Below are 21,693 nucleotides of genomic sequence, written 5' to 3'. Positions count from 1 at the left end.
TTCCCGAAAATTTCCTGAAAATAACGGAAAACTTTGGGAAGTCTGGGAAATTTTCCATTTTCCACGGAAATTTTTCGGAAAATTTCCAGGGATTTCCCCCCACTCCTGCCCCCTACCGAGTACAAGACCCTCCTCTTTCGCTATCCCTACAGGCTGCGGCCCCAACCGCTACGGCATGGACTGCGGCGGCCGCTGCTCGGAGCTCGGCGAGGGGTGTCGCGGGATGCTGTTCTGCGCGCCGGGCCTTCCCTGCGCCTGCGCGCCGGGCTTCAAGGGCGAGACGTGCGACCAAGGTCGGAGAAAACAGTCCATCTTTTTGCTAAAATTGAACTACTGATTTTTGTTTATCATTTTTACTTTTTATTTGACATTTTTACATCTTTACAACATTTTTTTGCTAATTTTAAACTTTACCGACTCGTGGCAGAGTGCGACGTCGGCGAGTACGGGTCCAACTGCGCCCAGACCTGCCAGTACTGCAAGGACGGCGCCTGCGACCGCTTCACTGGCCAGTGCAGCCAGGACCGCAAGCTGCTCTTCGGCAACGGTGAGAGTCAGTTTGAATCTCGTCGAAACGAGTAATTGTGAAATTATGGGGGGGGGGGGGATGTCAGTCGTCTAGAGTCGAAAAACCTGTGTTCAAAATGTCGAAACATTTTGAGTTTGAATGCATTTTTAGACGGTCCTCAAGACTGTCTCTACCAAAAGGAAAAGATTATTTTTTTTACCCCGTACACGGTGTGCAGAGTGTGGGCGTCCGCCGAGCACGGAGGCGCTGACGGTCAACGGCATGGTGGCCACGGTGGACAGCTTCCCGTGGCACGGCGCCGTGTACATGCGACATGCCTCCGCCAAGCAGTACAAGTTCGTGTGCGGCGCCGCGCTCGTCACCCCCAGCGTCCTCATCTCAGGTGCGTACCAAGCAAATTTGGATTTTGTTACTTTTTTATAAATTTGAATTTTTGTATTTTTTAAAAAAAATATTCCTTTTACTCTGTTGCACTGCTCACACATTTTCCCACTTTTTACACTTTTCCACTTTTTTTTACCAAATTTTCCACTTTTACTCATGTTTTCGCAGCCGCCCACTGCTTTTACGACAACAACCTCAACAAGCTGCTGCCCGCCGAGCGCTACGCCGTCGCCCTGGGCAAGATCCGCAGCGGCTGGGACGCCAAGGAGACCGGGCGCGTGCACAAGAGCAAGGTGTCGGCCGTCTACATCCCGGACGCGTACCGCGGCACCGTCAGCAACTACGTCGGCGACATCGCCGTCGTGGAGCTGCAGGACCCGGTGCCGCCGGGGCCCAACGTGGCCACCGTGTGCGTGGACCCGGGGCTGACGCTGGTCCAGGACGAGCAGCTGCGCGTGGCCGGCTGGGGCGACGACTCGCCCAGCGCGCTCGACCTCCTCGAGTACGTCAACATGCCCTACCTGCCCACCAAGACGTGCTACCGCCGCGCCTCGGACCAGCTCATCAAGTACGTCACGGCCGACAAGTTCTGCTCCATCATCGAGAGCGGTGAGTTTTGCGCGCGAAAAGTTTGAAATAATCCGGTTTGAGCTCGGGCTACATACTTGAGACGCCATTATTTCGAGTGTGAAAACGCCGCTGTTCTCTAAATTTCAGAGGCGGACCAACACCTGGCCAGGGGGGACAGCGGGGGCGGCGCCGTGGTCGAGAGGGACGGGATCTGGTACCTGCAGGGGGTGGTGTCCCTGCGGCAGGGCACCAACGACTACACCTTTACCAACGTCACCTTCTCCGACCACCTGCAGTGGATGAGGGACGTGCTCAAACTGGACGGCGCCGAGCCAAAGTGATCTTTTTTTATTTGGTTCGGAAGCTGTGCGCGACACAGGCGTGGCAACTACTCCTCCACCGCGGCGTAGTCCTGCTCCAGGGCGGCCAGGTCGTCGCGGGCGTCCTGGAACTCGCCCTCCTCCATCCCCTCCCCGACGTACCTGCGGAGGGGGGCATCTCCATAAAGCCTACATGTTGTTGTTTGTTATTTTTTTGTAAATAAAAGTAAACTGGCATTTGCGTAAATCTCTCTCAAGGCATGGTTCAAATGCGTGCCCTACCAGTGCACGAAAGCGCGCTTCCGGTGCATCAGGTCGAACTTCCTGTTGAGCTTCTCCCACGCCACCCTGATGGCCGTGGAGTTGGACAGCATGGTGACGGCCCGGATGACCGGCGCCAGGTCGGCGCCCGGCACCGTGGTGGGCGGCTGGTAGTTGATGCCGATCTGGAGAGGACCAAAGACCGTCGTTATTCAAAAAGCCCGCGCGGTCCGAGCTATCTGAGCCGGTGCTCGGCTGTTTCCGCGGGGCTCCGCCGAACCTTGAAGCCCGTCGGACACCAGTCCACGAAGCGGATGGACTTCTTGCTCTTGATGGCCTGCACGGCGCTGTTGACGTCGGTGGGCGTGACGTCGCCGCGGTACAGCAGGCAGCACGCCATGTACTTGCCGTCGACTGGGCTGCAGCGGACCATCTGGTTGGTGGGCTCGAAGCAGGCCGACGTGAGCTGGCCGACGGACAGCGCCTCGTGGTAGGCCTTGCCCGCCGACACGAAGGGCGCGTAGGTGATGAGTGGGAAGTGCAGGCGCGGGTACGGGACCAGGTTGGTCTGGAACTCCACCAGGTCCACGTTGAGGCAGCCCTCGAAGCGCAGCGAGGCCGTGACCGCGGACACCACCTGCGGCACCGCGGGCAGTCACTCGCCATACTCGGATTTCTGTCGCGGGGTTCGCGCTCCGCGTTCCGTCACCGCTACGGAATTTAATTTTCCTGAAAACTAATCTCTGGAAAATTTAATAAGTTTAATTCTTTTCAATTTTTTTTCTGAAAATATTTCAATTTAGTTACCTTATTTTCTTGAAAACAAAAATTTTCCGTCTTTAAAATTTCTAGTCACCGACCAGTCACAGCACAGACCTGGCCGAGGAGGCGGTTCAGGTTGGTGTAGGTGGGTCGGGGCACGTCCAGGTGGCGGTCGCAGATGTCGTACACGGCCTCGTTGTCCATCACGAAGCAGCAGTCCTCGATCTCCAGGGAGCCGTGCGTGCAGAGGACGGCGTTGTACGGCTCCACGATCACCGGGGAGATCTAAGTGGCACCAAGACCATAGAGGGGTCAGCCACAACCCGGTGGTATGGGGGTGACGACGATCGCCCGGCGAGCGACGCCTCTGTGAGCCCAGGTGGTCGACCTGCGGGGCCGGGAAGACGGCGAACTCGAGCTTGCTGGTCTTGGAGTAGTCCTCCATGAGGCGCTCGAGCAGCAGTGTCGCGAAGCCCGACCCCGTGCCGCCACCGTACGCGCGGAACAGCAGGAAGCCCTGCGGTGGCGGAGACAGTGCGGGCATGGTCATCCTGGTGGGTACACTGGTGGGCACCATGGTAGGCACCCAAGAGGGGTTCTTCACTCAAAAAAATCAGTGTAACCCCTTAGAAAAAATCACGAAAAAATCGTTCAAAAAAATCATGAAAATATCACGAAAAAAATCATAAAAAATTAACGAAGAGTCAGAAAAAAAACACACACACACACAAGAAAAACAGAAAAATCGGTGTGCGCTACAATTTATAGTGAAGGGCCCCTCGGGCACCCACCCTAACCCACCCTGGTGGGCAGCCACTCCAGGAGACAACCACTCCAGTGGGCACCCTGGTGGGGGCCAACAGGGTTAAGACGGTGTGGTGGCCTACCTGCAGCCCCCCGCAGTCCTCCGTGAGCACCCGGATGCGCTCCAGCACCACCTCGACCATCTCCCTCCCCACCGTGTAGAAGCCCCTCGCGAAGTTGGACGCGGCGTCCTCTTTGCCCGACACCAGCTGGGACGGGTGGAAGAGGCAGCGGTACGCGCCCGTCCGGATCTCATCTGCGGGTCACACACATTGCAGAGATCTGGGTGCTGGTCGAGGCTCTGGGTGCGAGCCAGTACGTCCTGGAGGCCGCCGCGAACAGGCGCCGCCTGGCCTTACCGACGCAGGTGGGCTCCAGGTCGGCGACGATGGCCCGGGGGACGCACTTGCCCCCGCCCGTCTCGCTGAAGAAGGCGTTGAAGGTGTCGTCCTGGACGGTCCAGCACAGCTGCCCGTCCGGGGCGATGCCGTGCTCGAGGCAGTACAGCTCCCAGCACGCGGACCCGACCTGGACGCCCGCCTGGCCCACGTGCAGCGACACCACCTCCCGCTGCCGCACCACCACCACGCACTCACCACACGAGTCTCGGCTCAGCACCACCACGCACACGCACTCAGCACACGGGCCTCGGCTCAACACCACCACGCATTCAGCACACGAGCCTCGGCTCTCGAGGCAAGCCCTGATGGACTGGGGGACACTGAGGGATTGTCCTTCGCCGATCCCCGCAAGTCCCTCTGGATTTTGTAGTCCCTCTGCTGTCCTTAGACAATCCTTGTGATAATCCTGACGAAATTCTGTGATATTTATGATATCTGAAGTCCCTGAGGTGTCCTTAGACTGTCCCTGGGTTTTCACCGCCTTGCCTGTATTCAGAGTCCACCGCAAACCACATCCCTGGAGGATCCCTGGGAATTTCTCCCTCAAAATACCCGGAGATTATTCTCACTGGCGGATCCCTGAAAATACCTGAGTGATCCCTATTAAATCCTCACCCAACATCTCCAGGTATTTTCGGGAATTAACTGTAGACATCCCTCAAAAACCTCCCTCAGCAGTCCCTACTGAATTTCGCTTACTAAATTTCCATGGACCCGCGGAAAACATTCTAGAATCCTACCTATCTCTGTAGATCCTCCATTATATCCCTGAGGATTACCGGGAAATATCCAAGCAAGTAATCCCCAAGGATTCTGAGGGAGGAATCCCCAAGGATTCTGAGGGAGGAATCCCCAAGGATTCTGAGGGAGGAATCCCCAAGGATTCTGAGGGAGGCATCCCCAAGGATTCTGAGGGAGGAATCCCCAGGGATTCTGAGGGAGGAATCCCCAGGGATCTGCAGGAATGTGAACTTCTGCCAACCACCGCTAGATGGCGTTACTTTTCGTTATAAGTTCTCTGTCATGTATAACATCAGTTATTTGAAAGCCCTTTAAGATGTTTTTTCTTATTTCCGTCGTCGTAGGCAGAGAGGACATTATGGCTATCACCTGCAGTTTATATTTTGGAATCGGATCAATAGTTTTTCCTCTGCGTTAAATCTTAAACCGCTCTCGCTGGTCACAGACAACGTTCACTCAATAGGGTGTATGGACCTCCCTTTAGTTGACGGAGTCTGCCTCGATCCCGGATATGCTCTCGCTAGATGAGAAGTAGCGTCTCACTCAACACGATTTTTGACCAACTATATGCTAAATATTGCTATGGATCTCCACATAATTTAAAACTAAACAGGACAAATGACAAATACGGCGTGGCATCACTACAGGGACAAATCCCCCAAGTGTCCCCTGGGACATCCCTGTGATATTCAATTTGACACATTTGGGATTATACCTAAGGACTGTTTAAGGACTATCCCTACGGAATTCTACGGAATTCTTTCCTCAATAATCCTTGCAATATCCCCAAGTCCATCAGGGAGGGACTTACCATGTTTACCGACGCGTTGTCACATGGGCCTCAACAGATTTTTCTAAACCACCGATTGTGGCATTCCCGCTTCTCTCCCAACGTGTTTTTCTATTTTCCATTTTTTTTCCTCGCCCTGTCATTTATCTCATTTTTCCTTCTTCCAAATTACTCTTTCTCTTCTTGTTGTATTTGAGATTGGTTTTTGTATTGGTCCATGGGGGGGCTGCTAGGGGGCAGAGTGTTAAGATGGCACGTCCTGTCTTGGACGACGACAGCATGACGAGCTCAATTTCTTTTCCAGTACCTGTGCGCGGCCATGCTCGCCTCGCCGCCCAGCCCCCGCAGCGACCGGGACTTCCCTCTGGCGGGGAGGCCTCTGTTGACCGGTAACAATAGGCGACAATAGGCTTGCCTCATCAATGAACGGTCGAGAAAAGGCCACTGGGATATTATTACTCATTACAGTGATCCCAGAACACGCGTGTGGGACACACAAGAAAGAAATGCGATTCATTCTCATGTTTATTTTTATTTCAAGTACTGCAAGAATGATTAGATACTTGACGCGTACAGAAACATCAAGATTCAGTCACACATCTGGTTCAGGATGAACAGTTTCACAGGGAAAAGTAATTGAGACATCCAGGTGATGAAAAAGACCTAGGATATAAGGGCATTCTTAATGACAAACTATAATTGTGATGTGATCAATGTAACACATATAAGACAACATACATAATAGAGTATTTGTACTTAAATGCATGCATGTATAATTTATTATAAATAACTTATGTACAAAAGAGGGGGACAGTATTTTCACAGGACTGCTTAATTGTTGTATTTCACGTGGTTAGTGCTGATGTGATTGTGGTGCTTACTGACTGCTGAAGGCACAACTCAAAAAGGAAACCCATAAGGAAAACCACATGCGCAACACGATGAATTCATAAATGATATGAAATCCTTCAGAATTTAAACGAAGAAGTTGAAGTGGACAAGATCATCCAACCAGCTCTATTTACAGCCAAAACTTAGTGGTTTGATTGAGTCAAAAAGTAAAAGTTTGTAATGACATGTCACGTATGATGGAATAAAATAAGTATAAAACCTGAACATGGGTATTTGACCTCATTCACAATGATACTAAAGTCTACCCCCAAAAAATAACACATTTCCAGCTCACTTCTGTAAAGGAGTCTCAGCATACTGCAAAATTTAAAACGGAAGTAACAAAATAGTACAGGAAAGAAACTTGGTGCAAGTGTTAGTAGGCCAAAACAATACAAAGAAGAGGACATTGCTGAGATACAGCTAGGCATTTGTTTTTTTCCAGTTTGGCTCTTAGCTTAGATGGTAACGTAAAATTTTAACCAACAAGTAATATATATACAGCAATATAGGCTAAGAGAGCAGGCCACAAGACCCTATCACTGGTATACAAGTTTAAATATGTACAAATCGAAATTGGGGAATAATGGTTAACTGAAAGTACAGAGAAACCAACAATGTTACACAATGCAGCCAAATTATGTGTTCCAGAATACAAAGTGGCACCAATTAAAATAGTAAAATAAAAATAAAATATTGGCATTCTCAGGCATGATTTAGAACTTAAAAATTGTATATATGAGTGATAAAGCAGATATAATTCAATTGTAATGACACCTGTTGTGTATCTACCAAACTACTCACTTTACTCACAGCTTCAGTCTTGACGTCAATAGAATTGCAAAAAACTGCTTTTATAAATTAAATCCAGTCTGTCAGGATTTCTCGCAAAAAAGGTTGAAATTGCTTTTTTGACGGAGACAGAATTTGTCAGTTAACACTCAGAAGAGAACAATATAACACAGTGAACAGAGAAAACATCTATCTAAACTTGCTTCTGGATCCATAAATAGGCAAAAGAGAAAGATAAAATAATTTAGAGGTTACCTAAACTTTGTTCATACACTATACAGGGATATATTTATATGTTTATGTACAGAGAAAATATACAAGAAAACACATAAACTCCTTGTTTAAAACAAATTATGTACAAACCTTCACATAAATACTATGAAACATACCAAGTGTGTCATGTTACAATTTTAAAATCTTGATTTGTTAATACATACCTTACTCAAGCTAATTTAACTTTCTAAACCTATTTACTTAACACATACATATTCAGAAAGTAACTTTCAAACAGAACATCAACCAAGAAGTGAAGATTAAAAGTAAACAAGATTGCTGAAGATTTCAACATTTTGAAGGAGCTGAAGAAGAGTTCCTAATCAACAATAGATATGACATAATCACGAGCATTAGATGTAATTTGTTAAGTTAAAGTTGAAGTATTCAATTGCTGATGATAAAATATAAAAGCAGCTGACATGTTGTAATACAATTGGACTTAAGTTTTGCTCGGTACCAGTCTTAAGAAAAGAGTGGGGAAATAACCTATGTTACATCACAATCAAACAAATGTGTCATCCATGGAACCATGCAGATGACACAAGACATAATTTAATATTCATTCACCACATGAAGTTAATAAAATACTCATAGGGACAGTAAACACTATAAAGCTACCTTTCAAACTTGATTGATATTACTAGAAAAGTAATAGAACACAAAATTTGAAAACAGATGCTAAATTTATGACTCAACAGATCCATCAAGATCATCTGATGGCAAATCACCTTCAGATCTTGGTTCCTCTTCTTGAGCCCTAGGGGGCTCGTCTAGTTTCTCCATGTACTTGAGCACAGTCTCTGTTGCTGCCAAACCACGGCTGCTACCAGTAGCCTAATAAGATGGAAATTGTGCAAAGAAATTAGTCAAATACAATGAAAACTGAATGAAAGAATGTTAAAATCTAAAGATAGCAGACAAACTTACTGTGACAGTAAGGCTCATGAAGTTGAAGAACTTTTTCAACACAGCAACTATTACTTTATAGTTCCCTTCTGGTAGAAGTCTACGGACCATCTCTTCATGTTCCTAGAAATTCAATCAATAATTAGAATATGCAGGACTGAAACTTGCTAAAATAAATAAAATTTAAAACAACTGAATAGTATATAGGTACCTGATTATTCATTATAACATAACCAATAAGTAAACCAATGTAAGCAGCAACAAAGGTATGTTCCATATGTCGTCCAGCTTTGGCAAGCACTGAAATAAAATTGCCATGAGTCAAAGCGAACAAAGCTCCCATATTTGCATTAAGACTGATTTATTGATTTCTTACATTTAGCTACTGTCTCTTCAATTTGTTCGTCTTGAGTTTTACTTGCTTGTTGCTTTGCAGCTTTATCTTTTTCTTGCTTTTCCCTCTCACTCTCCTCCGTTGTATCCTTCCCATCAAGAATTGCATCAGTCTTTGCCTCTTCATTACGGGCACATTCCTCTTGCTGATAGAACATTGCGATAAGAGCTTCGATAGCTCCCTTTTGGTCACCTAAATACAAGAATTGAAAGCTCATTTCAAAATATGCACAGTAAAGATAGAAAATACTGCTGGTTATTTACATATAAATGCACTCTGATTGACCAGTATGATACCACAGGTAAAAAACTTACAGGCAAAGATACTTCCTACTTCTGCAGGAGCCTTAGTATTTACAAGTCTGGACCTATTGCCAATGTTGTGTTCAATCAGATTTATTAGAAGTGTTAAAGCCTGAAAGAGAGGTGTAAAATGAGTATGAGTTATTTAAAAAACAAAAAGTATTAAAGGAGATTTAAGTAACTCACCAATACAATGAGATCAAACTTGGAATCTTCAACTACATAATTGGGAATATGAAGAAGCATTTGTAATGATGATTCCAACAACCCTTCCTTCGTACCAACTATTGTACTACCATAAACTGAAAATAATGACACTAGTGTTAAAAACTGCTAGAGGTTTAGAAAATTTCAGCCAAGAAATACATTAATTAGTACTTTTGAAAAAGAAACAGAACTTACTCTGCGCCTTGAAATCATGTGATAAATTTATTAAAACCTTAAGAACGGCAAGAAGGGCTTCTCGCAGAACTACACCAGTGGAATCTTTATCAGTGACATCATAGACAGGATATAAAGGCACTTCATTTCCACAAAGTCGGAGTAATCTAACAAGAACATCAACCAATGAGGCATTTTCGTATTTCAGAAGGTAAACTTGATTTTCTTCATTTTCTTGTGTAACCTGTAAAAAAGGCATACATGTAAATGAATTTAAAAGCAAAGAAATGCATGACACTATACTATAAATAAGAGAAACAAGGAATTATGTTATGAAAACAGTACTTACATTTTCTAAAACCCTGAGACATCGGTCAACCTTCCGCATACGGTCTAATAAAGGATCTGTCCATTTTACAACATAGTCATCAATTTGACTACAGCATTGGCATATAGTTCGAACAATGTGTTCTAAACCTCCCAGTTCACGTAGTTCTTCTTTAAACCACTCTCCAGCACGACGGGAAGTTAACGATAGGAGTGTTTCCATAGCCAACTGTCCAACCTGAAATTATTTTTTTATGAGCACAGGTAAGGGTTACACAATACTAAATTACCAACCTTGGATGAAAATATTGTTGACAGCTTACAGTGATATTATCAAGATTTAGATGCTTTGCATGGCCTTGGCTTTGAATTTCAGCGCAAAGTTCACGAACTTTTTGTTTGTTTTTCAAAAGCTGTGAGCTGGATAGCCCACAATCTTCAAGTGCGTTGAGATGACTTGCATCCGATTCCAAAAGATTCAACATCAATTCCAAACTGTCTCTATCAAGGTCCATGTTCAGTCGATCTTGACTAAGAGCAAACATAACTGTTGCAGTGCAAAGACCCAAACTCTATAGAAAAGAAAGTGAATTGGATTGGATATTAATAGAGATGAATGTAAGAATTAGAATAAACAACTTTTGTAAGGAATATGTACCTGGTCCCTTGCAGCATCATGAAGGGATTTAAAGAATTTGGCAACAGTCCCATGAGCACGGACATGCATTCTAAAGGCTGGAACCATGCACTTCGATGCCAAAGTGATTGCAGATAAGCACCTTGTAGAGGTAAAAAATGTTAAGCAAACCATTATCTGGGTGGCCAGAAATAGAGTTCAGAGCATTGAATCTCATTAGCATTGCTCACATACCTTGTTCCAATAGGGTTCTGTTCCTGAAGCGCATCTAGGATATAATCAACATCGTCATTTAATTCTTGGAATTCTCCTGATTCCTGAATTTGGTGAGCTTGCTTGACATTGCGAACCACAGTATAGAACTAAAATCAAAAAGTTGTAAAAAGATTAGATTTTTATTGGATTTGGTATGGGAAACCCCACAACAAAATACCATGATAGTGATTTCAACTTACTCCTTTGGAATTTTTGGCACATTTGACACTGGTTACAGTTTCAGTATTTTCATCCTCCTTCTTTTCTGTCACTACTTTAGTTAACTGTTCTGGGCCGAACTCATCATCGACATTATAAGCACTGGTAGAGGGTTTTGCTAAAGAGGTAGATGCTGAAAATCAGAATAAAATAGAATTAGCTAAAATTAAAGTATGTAAAATACATTCATTTTTAATAAAGCTATGATAAATTTTACCAGTGTTCTCAGCTTCTGCTGTGTTGGAGCCTTGTTGAGAAGCTTGGTTGTCACACCATTTGTGCTTGTAAAGAGCTCTCTTTTTGTTTTCATCAGTCCCATGAGCGCGACTCTTGAAAATACTGCCTTTCTTCCGTGGAGGAACAACAGCAGATGAATATCTTTCAGAGGTATCGGTCTCAGTGTTGCCGCCACCATGTTCTAAACTGGAATAAACATCCATTGCGTCCCCATTTCCCTCATCGTTTGTATAAGAGATTTTTGAAAGTAATGTTGAGGAGCTAGTGGCTTCCATAGAATCACAGTGCATAGAACTCGTGGCATCCATCAAGGATCGTGCATCACTGGGAGTGGGGGTTCTCTCATCTGAGGTTTGGTAGGTTTTAGAACTCATGGTTGGGTTATCAGTAGAGCTCGCTGAAATCGATGATTCCATTGCTTGTCTGTTACGGCGAGCAAAGCGTTCACGCGCTGTCATGTGCTCTAAGGGTTCTGTGGCCTCTGAGGGAGCTGTCGATTGATATGACGAGGACGAGGATGATGACGGTGCTTCATAGGCCTGGGCTGGCTGGAAGGGTGGCTCCCCTTGCTCGTAAGTGGGCACTTGTTCATATGCTGGTGGTAACTGATACGCTCCTGAAGACTGCTGATAAACCGATCCTGATGGGTACGCAGGTGCCCCATCGTAGGGTGGCGGCTGGTACCCAGCAGAAGAAATTTCTCCAGCTTGTTGATCAAAAGCGGGAGCATGGCTCACAGTTGCAGAGTCTGATACTTCTGGCTGTGAGTTCTCACCCTCAAATATTGCAGCAGGGAGTACAGATGGAGGTACCTGGAAACAAAAAGGAGATGGTAATTATATTTTGAACAAAACCAATTGAAATGAACAGTGGCATAGTAAAAAAGATGAGTTTGGAGTGAGGGTGGGCTATTTCTTTCATCTAAATCTAATTCATCTCTCAAATTTGACCGGCAGTACATTTTTGAAAACCTACTCCCATCATCCCCAGAAGCGCCAACCGCATTAAATGCACATGAAAGGTGACAAATTAGTGATTCATTAAATGCGTGTAGAGTGCACTAAATGCGCACTAAATGCGTATTTAATGCTGTAATTTGCTTTAAAAGCGTCACCAATGTGTCACCTTTCATGTGCATTTCAATGCGCATTGAAGCGCATTTAATGCGGTTGGCGCTACTGGCGATCTTAACTATGCCACTGTTTGTACTTGGACACAATGCAAACTGCAAACTGATCAGATCAACAATAAGGACCAAGCACGCATCACTCATATACCAAGAGCTCAAAAGCTTAGCAAAAGGCTTGAAGGCAATATGCTAGAAATAAATTATTTTTAAAGTAAAAATAAAATACGTAATTAACTTAAAATAAAGGGAGCAAAAACAAGGGTATAATATCCGTAAGAGGTTGACTGCTAAAAAGAAGACAAACTGAAAGAAAAATCCTCATAAAGGGACAGCAAGCATAAACATGGCTAAAACGAATTGACATTTACAGCAGTACACAAAGACAAACTATAATATAAAAACTAAATTGTATTCATACAAGCATTACTATACTATGACAGAAATCTAGACAACCGGTAATTGGGGCATTGCAGAAGTACTGAGGAACATGATAAATACTACAATGCAACTTACTATAATAAGACAATGGTGTAGCTACAGCAACAAAATAGTTTCACACTCAACAATTAAATTAATGCATTCATTGAGAATCAATGCAACCTCACCAACACATTGCATTGAAAGGCATTTTTTTAACAGGATGAGATAAGTAATTGCTGCTAATCAAAAGAATATACTTCACTGGGATTTAAGTAGATACAAACTGAGAACACAAAAAGGGTTTGCACTAGAGACAAACAAATGAGGCACATGCATTACAGAAGAAGGATGGGTAGGAAAAAAGAAATTTGGAATGCAACATACGTGGGGAGGACTGCTGATTGATACTTAAAAAACCATGAGTGCAAATTTGGAATTAGAAGTTTAAAGTTAAAAAACGACACTCTGTGACAGTGAGTGATGGTAATAAAACAGCTACTGTATTGTACTTCAGGCTTTTGAAAAGGTTGGGATTTTCAAAGTCCCTGCCATGACTTATCCCTGATTTGAGCTTTCCCTTACATTTCCCAGAAAACAAATATAATTTTTAAAATGTCAAAATAAAATAAAAAAAATTAGTAGCAACATTTGCAAGTGTGGTTCATTTAATTTATTTTCCATTTATTTTTCAATTTTCTCTGACAAGATTTCCTTGACAGAAATTTATATTAATGTCTTTGCCCTGACTTGTAACAACCCTCTAACTTGAAATCAGATGTTGCACTTCAAATGGGAAAGCCAGAGGGCAATTCCACAAACTCTACCACATCTAAGCTGAGATTTTGAGTTTATCAGTAAATGAGGTGGGCAGAAAAATATCTTTGGACCAGCTTGAGAGTAAAACTACCTGCCGATCGTTCAACAGCATCTCAAAAGGGTGAAATTCCAAAGAAGTAAACCAGTTCCTATGAATATTTTCTACAACTTTTTAAGATTGAAAATATCTGTACCAAGATTTAAGGCTGAAAGCAGAGATTTGACTGTCTATGCAATATTACTACTTAATTTTCAACAACTAATAGAGGATGCTGTTAGACTTAGGACACGATAAAAGAGTACATCATTTGAAAGAAAGTGGATTAGTCAAACAAAAGAGAACATTAAGTCTTTCTACAACACCGCTGAATCTTTCTGTAGAATTGCCCCAAAACAACATGGCTAAAGGAAGGAGGAATTAAAATGAAATGACACAAAGAGCAGAGAGGGAATAAAGAGCAGAGAGGGAATAAAGAGCAGACAACGAGAGTTGGGTAGGAAAACTCAGAGCAAGCATTGAGTTACTGAGCAAAATCCTGCATCAGACAAACTGTAACATCATTCTGTGTCATGCATACACAGCACATAAACAATGTTGAGTAAATTGATGTTACATTGCTATTCAATGCTCAGAAAAAGAAAAAAAAAGGAAAAAAGAAAAATATTAAAGAGGCAATATTGTAGGTATGACTGCTCAATGAGGGGAGCAATATCAAAAGGTGCCACCAGAGAGGATTATTGCAGCAAGAAATTACGGATAGTAAGTAAGTTTAACAAAATTTTAGCATGGGATTGTGCTCTACAAGGAAAGCCTGTTGAGCGACATCTACAGATGTCGTTTTAGGGTATGAATGGTGCAATAATTAAATTGCTCAAATGTTTTCAGCAAGTTTTCGGATGGCACCCAGCAACATATCAGGGGAATAGAATGATGCACATGAGACACAGAAAGAGTAAGATAAAACACCTGAATTGGGTAGGGGTGATAGTAGACAGGGAACAGGTCACTCCTGTAAGGAATACTCCATAGGGGACGCTATGGAAAAAGGAGAATATCACATATTAGACGAAATCTACAATAACACATTACACATAGGAGGTCCCACACCTCTACTGCTCAACAGAATCTAGATTACAACAAATTATCTGCCTTGACTAGAGTTCCAAAGCTCTAGCCCTGACTTACAACCTCATTTATCGAGGAGAAAAGAAAAAGAAAGGGACCTTTGATAAAAGAATGTTTTGTACAGCAAAACTGGAGAATGCTCACAAAAACCAGGTACATACCAACAACAGTTCAAAGATCTGAAAAATGCAATTTATATTGAACTCAAAACAAGGGCTCCTTCTACTGGCACTTACTTAAATGGAACTCTGATGCATACTTGCAAACTGAGGGATCATCAAGTTGTGCACTATACCAACTCTCTTAAATATACTGGAAGGCACAAGGTATCCTAGAGCAGAACCATGCTGTCATGCCAAAACTAAATAAATTTAAATTTCTAACTGTGACGAATAAAAGATACAAAAATTGTATGGATGAACCATTACAATTTCTACCTAAACTTCAGAACAATTGTTTTCTTTCTTTGACAACAAGACCAAGTAGAGAAAAAAAAGAAAGGAATATTTAATCAACAATGGTTGTTTCAAATGGGTACTGGTTCAGTTTGGTATGGTAAATAATAGAAATGAAAAAATTAAAGGAACCTCTGACAAGAAAGCAGTGGATACTTTGTGCCCATTATAGACAGTTGTAACTCTAGCATTTGTAAAAGTATACATAATTCTGATTCAATTTCAATTCCATTCCCCTCCCGGTCAATGTGCTTCTAGAAATGTTAACATTATTGAAGACTAGGTATTCACAGGCTAAGTAAAGCAGGCAAAAGCTCAAAATTTATCTAATTTTCTTTCTTCTAATACTATTAGTAATGTGATGGGCATATATATAGAAGAGTACGGACTTGTAAAATTACTTCTGTTGAAATATACGATGGTGATCAATCCCAAACTAGAATGTATACTGGCAGGGGTACTTACAGAAGAGGCCTGGTGAAGGAGGGAGAGCTCAGTCTCATTGAAGCTGCTTCCAGCTGCATAAATGGACGACTCATCGGGCACTGAACTGCCAACTGCAGGTGGGGTGCTGGTTGATGATGCCTCCTCAGTGTTCACTGGTTCTTCAGGTACAGATCTGGTTTGTGGACTGCAAAGACAAGTGAAACAGTTAAAGAGCTGGTTAAAAAAAATGAAAAACATCAGATAAATGTCACAATTAGAAAAAGCCCCAATCCCCCAAAATGAACAAGCAATGTTAATATTAATCTAACGGGCTAACCTATAAGGATTATCTGAGGTTGCAGACGCCTCAGGTGACGCGTACAAATTGTAGCTAGAAGAGGTGTCAACAGCACTAGATTGGTTTGCTGTTTTGTCAGCAGCGCGTCCATAACCATAGCGGGCTGCTTTCTTTGGAGTGGGTATGAATGGAATAGGGTCAGAATCAGTTTCTGAAGTCTCCATTGCAGCAGCTTGTCGTCTGGAGTATCGCTGAGCACGAGATGTGGCAGTGTTTACAGGGAGCACTGTCTCATCGTCTTCCTCCTCCGTTGAGCGTTCTTTTTTACTGCCTTTTTTATTACGAGGAATACTGCTCTGCTTACTTCGGGATGTATTTTTCACCAAATCATGCTCTTCAACCAACTGAACTTCAAATTCATTGCCCGGACTTGTAGGAGTTGTTGTTGTACTAACAAGTTGAGAAGTGCCTTTGAATATTCTTAAAACTATTGGCGGTTTATTAGTGTCTTTTTCAGCATCTGTGATTGTGCTGCTAGAAGGTTGAGTTCCTGGAGGGCTTGGAGTGCGCGCCATCATTTTCCTGCTAGCAGCTGTGCGCATTGGTCGGATAGGATGTTCAGTGTCATCAGGAACATTGCTCCCAAAAGACGCCACACTAGATGCCTTAGTTTCTGCTGCAACAGGGGCTGGGTCAGCATTCCGACTCTTGAAAAACTTTTTAGGTTTGATGACTGGGGGTGCACCCGAATCAGAGTCATTGTCAAATGAAAATGAGTCATTTGATTTGCTGTTTTGAGAGTCTGTTCTCCCTCTTTTGATTCCTACAACAGTTTCCCGCTTACCTGAAAAAGTAAGGAGTGTGTGATAAGGGCCAGTAAGCAACAAAACCAGAATTTTTTCTCACACAAGACAACTTACCACTTGTGGTACTAGAGCCAATTGCATTGGAGCTTCGAATAGATGTGAAGGATGTGATGCCCCATTTACCAACAGTTCCAGCAGACTTCGCTGCTGACGGGCGATTGCTATTCTCTTTGAAGAGCTTGTCAAACTGTATACTTGTGGTGCAAACATTGCCCACTTTGCGGCCAAAGCCCTTGTGTGAGTAGTGCCGAGACATTGTACACACCTCTGAAACATAGTAGTATTTGAAAAATACATATTTGCAGCAAAGTAATGACAGAAATATTAAAGAAAAGAGAGGGAAATGTCTCAGTTAATAATTCAAGAGCAAAACCACTCTAACTTACCAAACACCCACAAAGGGCAATAGCAAAAGTCAATTTAAGTCACAGCGTCTGTACGCTACTATGACAATCATTCTACTCTGAAACCAAAGAAGAATAAAGAGATGACTTAAAACAAAATTTGTGCTTTGATAACATCCCTAGAAACTGGAACAGATGTATGATGTGCAAACGAGATACACTTAAAAAGGGGCACTATTATCCAGTCAAAAATCTCGCGCCAAGATCTCGAAATGTAAACAAAATTCCAAAGCAAGAAACAAATAAACTAAAGTCTTTGATGAAACTTTCCATGAAATATGAAAGAACGTTTACTTGTTGGAGTCTTCTACTACAGAGAAGAGGCGACGAAGCAGGGTACGCCTTTAAATCGTGCCCGTCGGAATATTGTCCAGATTGAGAATAAAATATCAATGAAGTTCAGACGATAGGCGATGAAGCAACATACCTACAGTGGATCGCACAGATCCCTAGCTTGATTGAAAACCCCCAACATTCGGTGGACAAATTAAAGGGGCTGCCCTGAAAACCATCAGTTCTTGGTTTGGCGGTCAGAGTAACGCTCCAGGATCTAGACCGACGTAGTCCTGAGCATCAGACAATAATGCTCACTTCTTTTTACGAATTAACATTATCCTCAAAAAGCGTCTGCGACGTAAAAACTCTCGGGAATTCAACAAACAACAGACCACCAGTAGCCATAATTTTCTGAAATCCGCTTGAAAACCTACAGGCTAAGGTTTACAGCAGAGTATGGGCGGCTGCTCTCCGACTGCAGACGGAATCAGAAAAAGAAAGGAGCGTGTTGAACTGCAATCTGCAGTCCTACAATCCCAACTCAAATATTATATTTTTTTTAAAAAGCAAATTCAAATTTAAATTCAGCGAATAAAAAGTTCCTGATTCTGTATTAGAGATAAATATTGCCTGTCAGCCAGGTGCAGTACTCCCGTTATCAAGTCTTTATCGACGTTATACACTAACGCCACCTACCGTGAGAACACGCGTACTGCGGCATGATAGCGAATTTGAGGTTATTTGTGTCGGTATTATCTTCTGCTGCGCAAAGAAGGTACAGAAAACAAGGTTTGATTGTTTGCAAAAATAAACCAGATGCCATTAAGATTTAGTCCCCACCTCGTGCGAAGTGGGTCACCACTTCCTAAACGCGCTGGGGGTGACTTTTTCATTCATGTCAAGTATTTTCAAAACATGGTGGTGTAGACAGCGGCTTCACCCGCTTTTTGACACGGTTGCACAAACGAAACTCTGCTTATGGACACGTAGACTTGTGTATTGTCCCGAATTCCTCGATGTGTTTTCACTAGCCCACTCGCCAGTTTTTATTTTAAACATTAAAAAATTAGAGGCCAAAGTAATCTGTCATTTGGCTGACTTGGCCACGTTCACGTATGTTACTCCAAAAATCTGTCAATACTATTGCTGCCTTGCTAGAATTCACATTAAATGATATCCAACTATTCACCCCCACCCCTGTCAAAATCAGTGGCACGTGCCATTAAAATTCCAGTGTTGCATCAGTTCCTTCGCCTGTCAGTTGCATTCGATTTCATCATGTTCTGTATTTTTTTATCAGGCACATCATGGCTAAACGCACGCAGCCAAAATGGGAACCTCCCTCCAAGACTCCTGTACCAGTTTTAAAATTGTACAACAGCCTTACTCGACAGAAAGAAGAATTCATTCCTCAAGGTGGGAAGAAAGTTACGTGGTACAGCTGTGGACCAACTGTATACGATGCTTCTCACATGGGTCATGCTAGGTATGTTTGGAATTTCATTTCTAAAATTAATGATCACATTTCATTCCTAGCATTTATTGCTTTCACAAAAACACAATTTCAGCTTCAGTTTATTGTAGTTACTTCTATGCCTAATTTTGTTTTTCCTCTCACTCCCAGATCTTACATATCTTTTGATATTTTACGCCGTGTTCTCTCAGACTACTTTAAATATGATGTCCAATATGTTATGAATATTACTGACATAGATGACAAAATTATCAAGAGAGCACGGCAGCATTATTTATTTGGTCAGTATTTAGAAAAGGAACACAAGTTACCACAAATTCTTGAAGATGTTGATGCAGTTGTCAAGAAATTAAAAGGAAACATCCAAAACACTACTGATCCCGACAAAAAAACAATGCTTGACCAGATGTTGAGCCGTGTGGAACTTGCTGTAGGTGAAGTAGAATCTGCTGTAAAATCTGGAGACCAAAATAAAATTATTTCAGCAAGAGAGGTAAGATAATTTGGCGATGAATATTTATGAAAATTTGCGTGATTTAAGCATTCTTTTTACTGTTGTATGAACTGAAAATTACTTTCTCTTCAGCTCTTGTTAAATGTTGCCAAAGATCCACTGTCCGACTGGTTAGATGGAAGTTTAGGGAGCTCAGTAACTGATAACTCAATATTCAATGAACTTCCCCGCCACTGGGAAAGTGAATTTCATAAAGACATGGATTCTCTTAATGTAGGTCTTATACTGTTTATTTTATTCTTTTTAAATCTTTGGTGTTTATTATTCAAATGTCTAATTTGTTTTTATTGTGGCAGGTATTAAGGCCGAATGTACTCACCAGAGTCAGTGAGTATGTGCCAGAGATTGTTGATTATATCCAAAAAATTATTGATAGGGGTCTAGCATATGAAGCTGGAGGCTCAGTGTACTTTGATGTAGCCAAATTTGATGCACAAGCAAACCATCATTATGCTAAACTTGTCCCTGAAGCATTTGGAGATGAAAAACAACTACAGGAAGGCGAAGGTTTGTTATTGATACTAGTTTACAACAATTTTTGTAATTAAATATGATGCAATGTCAGTATCAAATGGAAGTATCTATCCTTTCTTTAAATCTTCAGGCGACCTGAGTGTGGGCAATGATGGAATAAATGAGAAACGGTCTGCCACTGATTTTGCTCTTTGGAAGAAGTCTAAAGCTGGAGAGCCAGTGTGGGATTCTCCTTGGGGAAAAGGTCGTCCTGGCTGGCACATTGAATGCTCTGTCATGGCTTCAGCCATAATGGGATCATCTATTGACATCCACACTGGAGGCGTTGACCTAAAGTTTCCTCACCATGACAATGAATTAGCCCAGTCTGAGGTAAACCAAACTAAAGTTGAAAATGTTATGAGTTCTCCAACACAGCATTAGCATTAATGTTTCTTTTACAATTGTTAATTTCAGGCTTACTTTGACAATGACTGTTGGATTCGTTACTTCTTACACTCTGGTCATCTGACAATATCTGGCTGCAAAATGTCCAAGTCATTAAAAAATTTTGTAACTATTCAAGATGCATTGAAAAAACACTCTGCAAGACAACTGCGCTTGGCTTTCCTTCTGCACTCATGGAAAGATACATTGGATTATAGTGAAAACACTATGGAAGTTGCAATCACCTATGAAAGGATGTTGAATGTAAGTTACCTATTTCTTGTACCAAATGATCCGCTAATTTCATCAGCCTGTGTCTGACTACTTTTTTTTCTTTTTTGCACCAGGAATTTTTCCTTAATGTCAAGGATCTATCTAGAAATGTTGGTCAACAGACTACAAATGATTCATTCCAAAAATGGAGCAGCAAAGAGCTGGAACTGAACCAAAAGTTTTCTGAAGCAAAAGACTTGGTTCATAGTTTCTTGTGTGGTCTGTATTTATGTACTATTTTATAGTGTATACCCATAAAAAATTCCCTATTAATATTAATAATATTTTTATTTGGTTCAGATAATGTTGATACCGCTGGTGCTCTGAAAGCCTTAAGAGATCTTGTATCAACTTGCAATTTGTACCTAGGGGACAAATCACCCGATTTTTCAGCCAATGCACTTCTTCTCAGAGACATTGCATCATACATAACTGGAATGCTTCGCACTTTTGGAGCTCTCTCTTCTGATTCAACTATAGGTTTTCCACTTGCCTCAGCAAGTAGTTCTGGTTTTGATGTAAGTTTTTCTCTCGTGATCATTCATTATGAAATCATATAGTTTTTCTTATAAAAAACAAAATATAAGAATGCTCATTTTTGGTTCCCCAGTTGGAAGAGACAGTTATGCCGTATGTTCGCATACTAGCTGAATTCCGTGATGGTGTCCGCACCCAAGCTCGTGAGACAAAAGATGTGGAAATTTTGAAGCAGTGTGACAATCTCAGAGACAATATCCTACCTACTGTAGGAGTCCGTCTTGAAGATCGGGAGGGTGAGTATTCTACTGTGCGCAAAGGAAATCTGTGTCTTGCCAAGAGTAGTTCTAATCTAATCTTAATAATATGTCTCTTTCCAGTTCCTCCAGCTAGAGTGAAGCTTGTTGATAAAGAGACTCTGCTCAAAGAGAGGGAAGCCAAGCAAAAATTAGAAGAAGCAAAGGCAGCAGAAAAGGAAAGAAAAAAGAATGAACTTGCCCAAGCAGCTGCATTGAAAGAGGCAAAACGGAAAATAGCCCCAAATGAAATGTTCCTTCCAGAAACAGACAAATATTCAAAGTTTGATGAAAATGTAAGTTCATAGATAAGGGTAAATTCTGCTAGGTCCCCTCACTAGAAGGTCCCCCCCTATTATTTTAT

General features: G+C 42.4%; 4 protein-coding genes across 8 annotated transcripts in view; 2 read left to right on the top strand and 2 right to left on the bottom strand.

Annotated features, from left to right (window-relative positions):
- The window catches only part of LOC113210799 (uncharacterized), a 12,887-nt gene extending 10,847 nt beyond the window's left edge, over positions 1–2,040 (top strand). Inside the window, exons 13-17 of the mRNA XM_026428963.2 lie at positions 153–293; positions 428–547; positions 747–911; positions 1,082–1,522; positions 1,631–2,040. Of these exons, the coding sequence (XP_026284748.1) occupies positions 153–293; positions 428–547; positions 747–911; positions 1,082–1,522; positions 1,631–1,824 (1,061 nt within the window). The 3' untranslated portion in view covers positions 1,825–2,040. The remainder of the gene's footprint in view (positions 1–152; positions 294–427; positions 548–746; positions 912–1,081; positions 1,523–1,630) is intronic.
- LOC113210800 (tubulin alpha chain, testis-specific-like) lies at positions 2,040–5,903 on the bottom strand. The gene is made up of 7 exons (XM_052277334.1): positions 5,584–5,903; positions 3,990–4,200; positions 3,714–3,886; positions 3,215–3,343; positions 2,941–3,111; positions 2,345–2,701; positions 2,040–2,249 (listed from the first exon to the last, which is right to left on the bottom strand). The coding sequence occupies exons 1-7, from the start codon at positions 5,584–5,586 to the stop codon at positions 2,082–2,084; spliced, it is 1,212 nt and encodes a 403-aa protein (XP_052133294.1). The 5' UTR covers positions 5,587–5,903; the 3' UTR covers positions 2,040–2,081.
- Positions 5,904–6,074: 171 nt separating this feature from the next.
- LOC113210796 (protein wings apart-like) lies at positions 6,075–17,891 on the bottom strand. 3 transcript variants are annotated; one of them, XM_052277329.1, is made up of 19 exons: positions 17,547–17,891; positions 17,102–17,178; positions 16,770–16,982; positions 15,889–16,693; positions 15,591–15,756; positions 14,512–14,580; positions 11,160–11,991; positions 10,924–11,075; positions 10,703–10,830; positions 10,490–10,610; positions 10,155–10,403; positions 9,854–10,069; positions 9,526–9,748; positions 9,310–9,425; positions 9,136–9,235; positions 8,804–9,013; positions 8,639–8,727; positions 8,449–8,550; positions 6,075–8,355 (listed from the first exon to the last, which is right to left on the bottom strand). In XM_052277329.1, exons 3-19 carry the CDS (start codon positions 16,969–16,971, stop codon positions 8,206–8,208), a joined length of 3,930 nt encoding a protein of 1,309 aa, XP_052133289.1. In that variant the 5' UTR covers positions 16,972–16,982; positions 17,102–17,178; positions 17,547–17,891; the 3' UTR covers positions 6,075–8,205. The 3 variants fall into 3 exon arrangements, with proteins under 3 accessions (XP_052133289.1, XP_052133290.1, XP_026284743.1); XM_052277330.1 differs by having other exon boundaries at positions 17,102–17,173; XM_026428958.2 differs by lacking the exon at positions 14,512–14,580.
- A 137-nt stretch (positions 17,892–18,028) lies between these two features.
- The window catches only part of LOC113210797 (cysteine--tRNA ligase, cytoplasmic), a 5,657-nt gene continuing 1,992 nt past the window's right edge, over positions 18,029–21,693 (top strand). Inside the window, exons 1-11 of one of the 3 annotated variants that reach the window (XM_052277331.1) lie at positions 18,029–18,170; positions 18,696–18,881; positions 19,020–19,362; positions 19,456–19,596; positions 19,680–19,890; positions 19,988–20,229; positions 20,314–20,547; positions 20,631–20,775; positions 20,857–21,074; positions 21,167–21,329; positions 21,414–21,625. In XM_052277331.1, coding sequence (XP_052133291.1) covers positions 18,115–18,170; positions 18,696–18,881; positions 19,020–19,362; positions 19,456–19,596; positions 19,680–19,890; positions 19,988–20,229; positions 20,314–20,547; positions 20,631–20,775; positions 20,857–21,074; positions 21,167–21,329; positions 21,414–21,625 — 2,151 coding nt within the window. In that variant the 5' untranslated portion in view covers positions 18,029–18,114. Of the gene's footprint in view, positions 18,185–18,485; positions 18,509–18,695; positions 18,882–19,019; positions 19,363–19,455; positions 19,597–19,679; positions 19,891–19,987; positions 20,230–20,313; positions 20,548–20,630; positions 20,776–20,856; positions 21,075–21,166; positions 21,330–21,413; positions 21,626–21,693 lie in introns of those variants that run through there. The other 2 variants (XM_052277332.1, XM_052277333.1) reach the window with 2 other exon arrangements.

This window comes from Frankliniella occidentalis, unplaced genomic scaffold, assembly GCF_000697945.3.
Source record: "Frankliniella occidentalis isolate FOCC.00 unplaced genomic scaffold, Focc_3.1 Scaffold9, whole genome shotgun sequence".
Classification (NCBI taxonomy): domain Eukaryota; kingdom Metazoa; phylum Arthropoda; class Insecta; order Thysanoptera; family Thripidae; genus Frankliniella; species Frankliniella occidentalis.
This window is presented reverse-complemented; position numbering and strand designations above follow the sequence as displayed.